Source organism: Anabrus simplex, chromosome 5 (assembly GCF_040414725.1).
Source record: "Anabrus simplex isolate iqAnaSimp1 chromosome 5, ASM4041472v1, whole genome shotgun sequence".
NCBI lineage: Eukaryota > Metazoa > Arthropoda > Insecta > Orthoptera > Tettigoniidae > Anabrus > Anabrus simplex.
Window position 1 is genome coordinate 3,554,288 of NC_090269.1, and position 12,351 is coordinate 3,566,638.

Here is a 12,351-nt window from a genome sequence, read left to right on the forward strand (position 1 = left end):
GAGAAGGGAGATAGGTGACAAGGGTAGGTACTTGCTAGACCCGAGCACTAGTTAGTGTCCAACTCAGGAGAGAGGGTGGGTGTTTACGGGTTTTAACCGGATGTGGTTTGATGTTGAATGGGGACAGAGGACTCCTGCAACCATCATCAGCACCGCCAACAAGTCTCGCTCCGTATGCGTTGTAACGCGGACTCTGCTTGGCACTCTAACCACTGCAGTACCAGCTGAATCTGAGATGAATGGAGGAGGACAGGAACACAGAGGGAGACCAAGGCGACTATGTTTACACTCAGTCCTTGATGATTTATTGATATGGGTGTGGAATTAAATGAAGCAAACAGACAATTGTGGAAGCGCTCAGTTAATAAGGCATAACAATCTACAATGAAGATGTACAGTGTCATGCAATTAACGCAGAACCACAGCAGACACGAGGCTGAGGCCGGCAAGCTATCACTTCCCACCAGCCAGGCTAGAGTGACTGCCCGTTAACCCACTTCAAAAGTACTCGCCCCTAATTTCTCGTCATGGAGCAGGTTCTCTGCTGTTTGGAGAATTTACATACCTACGTAACTGAAACTACGCTTCATCTGAGAAGAGATTGGGATCATTTTCTACAGTGCATTTACAGACTTTTAACTTAAATAACTTTGCATCCCTAGGCAATTCGTTTGCTGAGAAAAACGACCATGTGAGAATTTTTCAGGCGTTGTCGGATATCTTCACTGTACATAGTGTTCTTTGCTTATCATTAGTAAAATATTTCTCCTTTCACAAAATTTATTAACTAATATATGAACAATCCCACAACTTAGAACTGAAACACCTTAACAGCAGGAGCGGATTCTATATGGCCATATGAAACGTAAACAATTAGGCCTATTATTATTCCCACACAAGTGTTGCTCTCACTGAAACATGAAAGAAATTGCATTGCAAGTTTCCCTACAGCTGCAGCCGTCGCTCTGGTTCCAAGATAACTGAATGACCCAGCATCCAATCGTATCATCTTGTTTTTCATTAATAAATTCTTGAATATTAGTCATTTTGTAATCTACCTCTCCCTGAAATCATCCTTTGATTTACAGTATTATTTCTTTTGGATTCATAGCCAAACAAATAAAGTATTTTGACTTTTAATCTGATGAGTACATAACAAGAATAAATTGAGGAAGTAGAATGATCTGGATTTAAACCCATATCCTTGTGGTTTTCACCAGAATGCCCAAATGCTCTACACACTTTTATTTCTGGACATATACCATAAAAATAAAAAATAAATCATGTGCCCTAAAACTGTAGATGAAGATAAATACTGATTTACTGATTGACAAAAAATATTACGAATACATATATTGGTATCAGTTTGTTTTTAAAAAAAGAACTGTTGAGGTTATGTGTCCAAAAGCAGGCCAACCCTCATTTTATCTGAAATGAAAAGAGAGAGTGCTGGTATTTCTGTACTACTGGATAAACAAAAGTTATCATGTAGAAAAACGAGACACACTGACTTTATTCTACTCTTCTGTTACACTCAGTGGAAATAGTGTATGAAGGCAATAGCAAAGCTACAAGCTATATATGTGCTTCAGACAAAATATAACCCTTAGCCATGAAGTGTAAGATATGTAATTCATTCCAGTTCTCTCTGCTCATCACAGTCCACAAAACTTCTCATTTCTTCGTCGTTTGGATGTTGATGAGCAGTACCAGAACACTTGCTTCTTCACAGGCACCTGCAATATCGTGTACCAGCTGTGAGAGCACGTCAGCCTAGCCTGGTGGTGATTGCTCGTAACATAGGAACTAAAATTTCCATAACAGCTACTTAAGAGATGTCAAGTTACGAGCATCCTACCCACCAGATGACGGCAGGTAGTGAGAGAGTCGACCTGGTTTTGCACGCATAGCTTCAATAGTTAAGCTCACTGCATTCTCCCTGCTCGATATGCTCAGTTATCATGGAAGGTACTAAATTATTAAATGACAAGGCCTTGTGCCAGCACAACATCTAACTATGTACACACGGTAACCAACAATTAACTTGACACAAAAATATTCTTTAAAAACAATTATCCTTCCAGGTCTTAAAATAGCTATAAAAATTATTTTAACAGACAAAGAAGATCCATGTCCACACACAGAACCTTGTGGTATTACTCACAACCACCAGTTTGAGACAAGAAAACATTCATACAAATAAAATAATCAAGCATCGACGTGAGGAATTAAAATGTCCAGTTTCAATTTTAAAAATAGTTCAGTTCATTCCATAAAATTTATTGTGCATTGTGGTTCAGTCACATCTTGATATTGCTTTATGATATGCCCAACTCATTTACATCATAGCATTCGTACCACTGCATTTAAAAATATATTAAAGAAAGAGTTTAATAAGTACAGTACACACTAAAAATTCTCTTGGTTGAAAACACGTTTCATACCAGTATCTACATATGATATTTAAAACCACACCATGGAAGTGATGTGGGGGAAAAAAAAGCTCCAGTCATAAGAATGTCATCACATAATCAATATTCTCATAACATCTTTAAAATCCTTCTTGTAAGTAAATTACCTTCAAATGTTGAAAGACAACTGTGTACACACTTCAGTGGGGACATTATGGCAAGTTGCAAGCTGCTCCTATGTTGGTGTTTATTGAATTACAAAACTTGTCCTAGTGAAGCGCGGCCCTGTTCGTCATTAACACATTGTTTCCGTTGTGGGAACTAGACTACCTTTTGTTTCTTCTGACTTCGGTCTGGAACTGCTGCTTAAAACGTGTAACTGTTGGTTGGTTTCATTATCAAGAGCAGTTCGTAGTTGTGGAGTAGGAGAAGGGACAAGAGTTGGAGTCGGAGATGAAGACGGCAAATCCCTTACATCGATGGCACTGCTCCTCCTCAAAGACCGTCCTGATGAAGAACCAGTGGGGCGGTACTCGGGGACCTCATGACTCACAGACAAATACAGAGCAGAATCGAGATGGTCGTTCTCTTCATCTTCGTCCTGATACCGACGCTGCTGAATCAAATCCTCCATCAGAAGATAGTCGCTCTCTTCAGCGCTGCGCAAGTGTTCCTTCTCCAGAAACAGAGCAATCTCCGGATTGGACATCTCCGACGTGTGACGAATACGATGAGAGACGATCGGCTCAGTCGGCCTCGGCGGCGACATCAGACGCGGGGAGCGGGGAGGGGAGAGAAGGCCACAGACGGTCTCTAGTTCATCTGTAATGCTTGTGTACTCCGAATGCATAGCAAGGAGCATGGCACGGGAGCTGCTCGTTGGAGGAATGACGGTGATGCGCGGTTCTGCCCACGTTACGCTACGTTCCACAGTACTTGCACGAGGGAAGTCGTTGCCATCGACAGAATCTTGTGTCAGTGCATTTTCCGGTTCAGAATGCGTTTTGCTCAGCTGACGTCTTGGTATAATATTGGTACGGTGAGTGAGGCTGCCCTTATCTGAGCCTTCAGCACCATCCAAGTCTGAGCTTTGTCTTCTCAGCGTCACAGAGTCTCTTCTCTCAGCACGACGATCAAAGGAACTGCTCCGAAGAAATTCAATGGGTAGAGTGTCTGCTTCCCCCTCCACTCCTTCCTCTTCTTCTACTACTTCCTCTATACCCACTATATCAGGTTTGCTACCTCTGTGGCTGTTATTGGAGTCCATGACACTTCCTGTTAGGCTTTCGTGCTTAGACAAGTTAGCGAAGAATCTTGTTTTGCTGGTGGAAGGCTGAACTGGTGGTGTATCAGGCACAGGGGCTTCTTCTTTTTTTGTTTTTTCTTCCTTTTCTGTTGCTGCTGTTTCATGTTCCTCTTCTTCTTCATTCTCTTCTAAGAAAGGTTCAGGAGATCTGGTTTTATCTGTTAAGTGCATAGATAATCCATCACCAAAGAGGAATGGGTCAGGTCGTACCTCGGTTAAAGATCGCGTTGGTCTCCTCCTGTCCTTACACACAGGTGGAACCAATAATAACTTATCGATGTGGTCAGAAGAACCAGAATGAGACCTGCGCTCATCAGACTTCTCTCTTGCTGCTCGCATCCTTTCTCCTACCAGTTTAAGATCCATGAGATCACCACTCGCCAGAGGATCCCTCATGTAGGTAGCCATGAAGCGGTGTATCACAGCCAAATGTGACATTGTCTGGTTAGCTATATCTTCTAATTTTCTAATACGAAACTCAATACTCTGAATAGCTGATGTCTGTGTGTTTTCCTTCTGATTAATGTCTTCAACTTTCTGGTACATATTTTCAACACGTTCAGAAGTATTCTTGATGCGCTCTTCACTCGACATGCTTAATTTCATACTCTGTTCACGAAAATAACCTTCAACACATTCTTCCTCAAAGTCGTACAAACGCTCCATATCATCACTGTCTAAAAATAGTTTCAAGGCATTGTCATATGTTTCAACATTGTTTGATCCTTGTGCCTTTTGTCGGCAGTATTTATACAAGAGAAAGATGTGACATATTATGATTAAAGGAGGGGGCAAAACAGGTTTCTGTTCATATTCCATGACCACAGTGAATCGCTGAAACATCCAAACTTGGTGAGAGACCGCATTCACCTCATTGAAAATGTTATTAAACACGGCAATAAGGAGGTTAATGAGCAAAATGTTTGCCACGAGAAGATATATGGACATGACTGCAGGGGTGATCCAGCGACCCATCTGACACTTGACCATGCCAGGCTGATCACCACAGGCTGGGTCGATTTCAGCTGCAAATACTTCTCCATATAACATGAAATATGGTTGGAAGAATATTTCTCGAACAAGCCCCCAATTAGCATCACTATCTGGGTACAAGATAGCTTGACGACACACACCAAAGCTCATCAACACAACGAGCAGAAGAACTACAAAGTAAATCATGTTCTTCACCATCTTCCCCATCATTGTAACTAGAGGACCCAAATATTTGTTGACACCAAGGATGTTGAGTATTCGCAGGTACCAGTAGATGATGTCTACACAGTATATCAGACGACCAACTTTCATGGAAGAAAGCCTCAGTCGTAGACTCAAGCCGATGAGAAAGAAGATGATAGCAGCAGCGTCGCATGGGTTCCACATATTCCACGCCCACACAGAAAACTTGTGGCTGAAACAGGAAAATGACAAGTTAGAGGAAACTCTTGAAGACACATTTCACTAATGCTTCCCTGAATTGGGTAACCTTAAAATAAATGACCTGATAAACTCAATTTTAGAAGACAACACCAAATAGTATTTTTGTTTATGCCATGTGATGATGATGTTCGCTGTATAAAGGGGCCTAACATCTAGCGCAATGGCCCCTAATGGTATGAAATGAGACAAAATATAATGGCAATTTTAAAAGTTCACTGACCAGAATTCAAAACATGATGATGAAAAATGGATGTCTGAATTTGAATTTAAAATAATCAGCAGATCCAACTCACAATACTGAAAGTTAACAGTAATTCCAAAAGCAATCCACTGACTAGAATACAAAAAGACGACAATGAACAATGATCATGAACTCAGTGGATCCGACCTGCAGAAACGATCTTAAAACAATAGTTACTGGCACAATCCTTAAGTGATGGTGCTTGTTGTCTAAACAACGCCTCTCATAATGGTACTTATCGCTAGTATTTCTCATGTTGCGGTACTAATTCACTCACGGTGTTCCACACATTATGGTACTACTCACAGGTAACGCAGACCTATGGTGTTTCTCACTCATAGGCAACGCAAACCCATGGTGTTCCCCATATAGGTGTACTAATCACAGGAACTCAAGCCTGTGGTGTTCCGCATATAGTGGTACTATAAACCCCACAGTGAACCGCTCTCTGCTGCTACTAATCACAAACGCATTGTATACCTAACATAGTGGTATTACTGGCACGTAAAGGCTACTCAGGGTGTTCCCCACGTGATGGTACTAATCACAAGTAGTTTCATGGTTCGAATTCAATCATCCCTTGGTAGCCTCTTACGACATGCAGGGGATACCGTGGATGTCACCCACCCACAAGAAGTGTTTATGCCATGTGATGTCCCATACCATCTCAGACGAGTCTTCCGCAATTTGTGAATAACTAGAGCCACTTCAAATGCCGCTCTGACATCCTCGTTCCTTACGTGGTCCAATTTACTGAGTCCCAGAGACATTGATGCATCCTCATTTTCATGACATGGAGATGATGTTCATGTCTTTTTTGTAAGTGGTCAGCATTCCATCCCGAATAGTGCAACCGTTCTGAACTGGCTTCAATTTCAGTATATGTGAGACGTTCACATCAGACAAATAGCCATACAAAGGGTGTAGCATCTGATAAATTGTTTTAAGTTGTGGAGACGTGCACGAAGGTGCTTAAAATTGAGATCCACTACTGTTCTTTACTATATTCATTCAAAGACTTTGTACGATTTTTCACTTGTCAAGATGATATCTAATTTCAATAATGAGCCTTATAGGGATGTTCCACCCAATCAACACTGTACAAATTATGTTAAAAATTCCTAATATAATAAAATAGTAAAGGACTAAAACTAGTCCGAATATAATAACGTGGAACATGAAGATTAATTTTTATGGAGATGTATCTTTAGCATTTTCTTTGGCATAATTTGTGCACACAGTTTTCATTTGGTTGGTGGAAATAGGGATTTTTGTAGAACTTATGGTGAAATCTGCGGACAGGTAGGTGTGTGATGTAACTTCGCAATTCCCGGTTGTGACCTATCCAACTTCTCTTTATCGTGGCATCCGAATCCTACAACTCTTCAAAAATACGGTTCTTTTCTCCTCGCTCTGTCGGATATGATCTGTTGTCTGCAGTGTAGATGGTAGTAGCATTTTATTTTTAACTAGCTGATGTATCCGTGCTTCACTACGAAATTCTACATTGTATACAGAATTCTAGGTTAGGTAGTGTACACCTTGTGAGCAAGACTGTATTATATTGCATAGCCCTTAACGTTACCCTAGAAATGCGACAGGGAAGTCACCAAACCTCTTTTCTCATATGAAGACTGGGTTAGGGAATTTTCATTGTAATGGTAGGCCCGCTTACCTACAATCAGTCACAATCAGATTGGGGAGTTTTCATTATAATGGCAGACACTCACTCTCCATCTGCTTTTTTACATCCTCAAAAAGACTGTCTTAGTGGTTTTCCCAACTGAAATGAACATAGGTCATTACAATGATGTCAGTAGGAATGGAGCGATTAAAAGCAATATGAAACACTCGATCAAATGAAAAACCATGCATTTTCACTTTTAACGAACACTACGCTGCTGATCAAACGGTCCAAAATTCCAGAGCTGAAATGACCAAGCCGCAGACAGCCGTGGTCAGTGAACACTATTCGTCCTTTTTCGGCGGGGGTGGGGGTCGAATAGTGGAGAGTCCCAGGGAAAATGTATGCCCTTTCCTAGGAGTACCCGATGAGTCGGAATATCTCATTTCACTACAGTGGCGGCAGAAAGATCTATCTGATTGGAGGCAAATTTTTCCTCCAAGCCAGAGGAGAAAAGCCCTCTTCACTGCTAATTTGGAATAAATTGAATGTAGAATTTAATAAAAGTGAAGAGGAAGATGCTTTTCTTAATAAATGGCTCTTTTCAGGGTTGAATTTTGAATTATTTAGTGAATTATAGTGCTATAATTTGGAATAGGCCTAAATTGTAATTCTAGACCAGGTCATACCACTATTACTAAGTAAACCTCTGCCAAATGTGCACACTGCTCATTCAAAACAGTGCGTCAGAGTAGGGATCGAATAGTTGGAATACTATGATGTACCAGTGTGCTACGTAACAGCAGTATCAGAGAATGTATGAACCAGAGGAATGGCATGTTAAAGAAAAAAGTTTTCTAACTCCCCAGCTATTTCCCGCCAATTATGTCAGTCTGTTATAATTGGTACGCAACAGTAATCCCATCTATCGGAGTTGAGGGCACCATAAGAGGCAAAGAACATCACAATAAACGATGGCCAATGTAATGTTATTGTTGATCAATGTTATGCGCTTTCGATATTGTAGGCCTTCAAATTTAGTTTTCTTCCGACTCTGAAACTACTCTTATACGGTAAAACTGAATAAAACATAAATGATCAGAAATTGTATTCTCTACAACTTTTGTTATGTAACTTAGTACTTTTCTATAGGACCAACAACATCTGTATTTAAAAATTAAATCTTAGGTGCTTACCCCTAAACTACCATTTCATCCAGGGTCAGTAAAATTGTTTAAAGCTTAGACTATGGTTTCTTCTTCCCCGACTCTATGTAACGATTTTCATTAAATTCTGTTCGCCCATTTTCTCATGGCTCGGCGCTGATGTGGACTTAGCAAGAAAAATCGAAATTCATGAATATCTGTGTTATCATAGCCGGTACGGAAAAAATGTATAAGACATAAATGATCGGAAATTTAATTCTATGTAACTTTAGTTATGTAGTATTTATCGATAGGACCAGTAATAATATACACTGACTGACAGAGCAAATGCAACACCAAGAAGGAGTGGTCAGAACTTTATGCCAACTGCAGGGTAGACTGACGTCACTGAGGTAAGCTCATGATGTGAAATGCGCCGCTGTGCTGCGCACGTAGTGAACGATAAATGGGACACGGCGTTGGCGAATGGCCCACTTTGTACCGTGATTTCTCAGCCGACAGTCATTGTAGAACGTGTTGTCGTGTGCCACAGGACACGTGTATAGCTAAGAATGCCAGGCCGCCGTCAACGGAGGCATTTCCAGCAGACAGACGACTTTACGAGGGGTATGGTGATCGGGCTGAGAAGGGCAGGTTGGTCGCTTCGTCAAATCGCAGCCGATACCCATAGGGATGTGTCCACGGTGCAGCGCCTGTGGCGAAGATGGTTAGCGCAGGGACATGTGGCACGTGCGAGGGGTCCAGGCGCAGCCCGAGTGACGTCAGCACGCGAGGATCGGGGCATCCGCCGCCAAGCGGTGGCAGCCCCGCACGCCACGTCAACCGCCATTCTTCAGCATGTGCAAGACACCCTGGCTGTTCCAATATCGACCACAACAATTTCCCGTCGATTGGTTGAAGGAGGCCTGCACTCCCGGCGTCCGCTCAGAAGACTACCATTGACTCCACAGCATAGACGTGCACGCCTGGCATGGTGCCGGGCTAGAGCGACTTGGATGAGGGAATGGCGGAACTTCGTGTTCTCCGATGAGTCACGCTTCTGTTCTGTCAGTGATAGTCACCGCAGAAGAGTGTGGCGTCGGCGTGGAGAAAGGTCAAATCCGGCAGTAACTGTGGAGCGCCCTACCACTAGACAACGCGGCATCATGGTTTGGAGCGCTATTGCGTATTATTCCACGTCACCTCTAGTGCGTATTCAAGGCACGTTAAATGCCCACCGCTACGTGCAGCATGTGCTGCGGCCGGTGGCACTCCCGTACCTTCAGGGGCTGCCCAATGCTCTGTTTCAGCAGGATAATGCCCGCCCACACACTGTTCGCATCTCCCAACAGGCTCTACGAGGTGTACAGATGTTTCCGTGGCCAGCGTACTCTCCGGATCTCTCACCAATCGAACACGTGTGGGATCTCATTGGACACCGTTTGCAAACTCTGCCCCAGCCTCGTACGGACGACCAACTGTGGCAAATGGTTGACAGAGAATGGAGAACCATCCCTCAGGACACCATCCGCACTCTTATTGACTCTGTACCTCGACGTGTTTCTGCGTGCATCGCCGCTCGCGGTGGTCCTACATCCTACTGAGTCGATGCCGTGCGCATTGTGTAACCTGCATATCGGTTTGAAATAAACATCAATTATTCATCCGTGCCGTCTCTGTTTTTTCCCCAACTTTCATCCCTTTCAAACCACTCCTCCTTGGTGTTGCATTGTCACTGTCAGTCAGTGTAAATACTTGAGAATTGAATTTTAGGTCTTCGCCTAAACTACCGTTTCACCCAGCGTGAATAAAATTATTTATGGCCTAGATTGTAGTGGCTCATCCCCCAACTTTACATACCGATTTTCATTAAATTCTCTTCAGCATACATACATACATACATACATACATACATACATACATACATACATACATACATACATACATACATACATACATACAGACAGACAGACAGACAGATAGAAATTACGGAAAAGTAAAAAGTGCATTTCCTTGTTACTGTGGACATGACCAATACAGAAATACCACTTTTTTCAAATTCTGAGCAATGTACAGACAAAACTCTTATTTTATATATATAGATGTTCCCAATAAAGAAGCTGACACAAGTGTAATAGACTGATATAACTTCAAAACAATATCCTTTAACCCATGGGTAAATAATGTCAATATCGAGCTCGAATTATTATTATTATTATTATTATTATTATTATTATTATTATTATTATTATTATTATTATTATTATTATTATTATTATTATGACTTATACAGTGTTTACATCTACTTATTAGAATTAGTAATATTATTATTTACGCTGTCAGACGGCCACATTATTTGAGGTTATGTCATGAAATATGTGCTCTATAATTATGTATTAATATGAGTTTAGTTAATGTAAGCTTGGCTGAGAAGAGATCCCTTACCCAGGCCAAGGCTCAAGATATCGAAGAGACCCAAACCTTTTTACCAGGTCAACAAGTACTACGACGTAACCACCCAGTCAGTAATAAGATTGGAGGATTTCACGCAGGTCTAGCACCTAAGTGGGTTGGTCCCATCAGGGTGGATAAGCAGCTGGGCCATGGGGTCTACTTACTAAAGACCAACCCTCCTGTCAAGGTCCACGCATTGGAGTTGCAGCGAGTCACCCAACTGCTGCGCATACAGAGTAAGCCTGGAGGAGAGACTACTAATGGCACAGCACAATCTGGTCATCGTGAGGAGAACGCATCGACTATCATTGAAGAAGAGGCTGGAAGCGAGGCAACCCCGTCACACAACACGGCACGATCCGGTCAAGAGGAGGAGAGTACATCCAGCGACATCAAGGAAGAAAGAAGATACAATCTACGTCCTAGACAAAGTCGATGAATGTGATGGGCTGTCAAAATCGTTTCAGGTTATAGGGGAATATTGACGCAAGTGTAATAGAGTGATATAATTTGAAAACAATTTCCTTTAACCCATGGGTAAATAATGCCAATATTGAGCTCAAATTATGATTATTATTATTATTATTATTATTATTATTATTATTATTATTATTATTATTATTATTATTATTATTATTATTATTATTATTATCATGATTGTTATTAAGACTTGTGAGGTATGGCTATGAAGTATTTACATCTACTTATTAGTATTATTTACATAGTCAGACGATTGCATTATTTGTGAGGTTATGTCATGAAACATATGCTGTATATACAGGGTGAAGCGTAATTCATGCACTCGGGCGTCGCAGCGTGACTCCTCACATGCCAGCAATAAAAAAATGTATCTTACAAAATTTCGTCTTGCGAGTATATCCGGTAGAAAACGGACGTTGAAGAGTAGCAATCTGGCAACACTGTAACCATATGTAGAGTAACTACCGCTGTCAGCACGCCTTCGTCGTGCTGTACAGTTGGTGCAGTGGGTAGAGTTTTTGGTTGGCATGCAGGAGGTCGATGGTTCGATCCTGGGTTGAGGCTCATTTTTTATTTGCTAATTTCCATCTGACATTACCTACTGTAATACAGTAAGACACCGTTTCTGAGGTGACATGTATCCTACATTTACAACACTTTGTAACGCTGAAACAACAAATACCTGGTTAGACTAATAAGAAATAGACAGCTGAAACAAACAGGTTTCACATCTAGTAGATGAAGTGGTGCGAATAAATTCACGCTCACGACGTGGAAAGGGCGCCTTTCAAAGCTGACCAATGAAAACGACTGTTCGTCCATTTCTAGGATCGTAGTATGTAAGTGCAAATGGTTTCTACAGGACCCACTGCAATCGCTGTTGACGATTAAGATGTCAGATACCATACCACCTGGACTACATTTACGAAAGAAAAAACATACGCCTCTACCCAGGATCGACCACTCGACCTCCTGCATGGTAACCCAAAACTCTATCCACTGCACCAACTGTACAGTACGACTAACTCCTGCTGACAGAGGTAGTTACCGTACATGTGGTTACAGTGTTGCCAGATTGCTACTCTTCAACGTCGTTTTTCTGCCGAATATATTCGCAAGACGAAATTTTGTAAGAGACATGATTTTATTGCTGGCGTGTGAGGAGTCGCGCTGCGACGCCCGAGTGCGCGAATTACGCTTCACCCTGTATATATTAATATGAGTTTAGTTAATGTAAGAACCTGTAATTAATA

At 41.7% G+C, this 12,351-nt stretch overlaps 1 protein-coding gene across 2 annotated transcripts in view; it reads right to left on the reverse strand.

Moving 5' to 3' along the window:
* Positions 1-300: 300 nt before the first annotated feature.
* Trpm (transient receptor potential cation channel, subfamily M) overlaps positions 301-12,351 on the reverse strand; it is an 819,353-nt gene continuing 807,302 nt past the window's right edge. For both annotated transcript variants that reach the window (XM_067146725.2, XM_067146726.2), the window contains one exon: positions 301-5,125. In XM_067146725.2, coding sequence (XP_067002826.1) covers positions 2,707-5,125 — 2,419 coding nt within the window. In that variant the 3' untranslated portion in view covers positions 301-2,706. The remainder of the gene's footprint in view (positions 5,126-12,351) is intronic.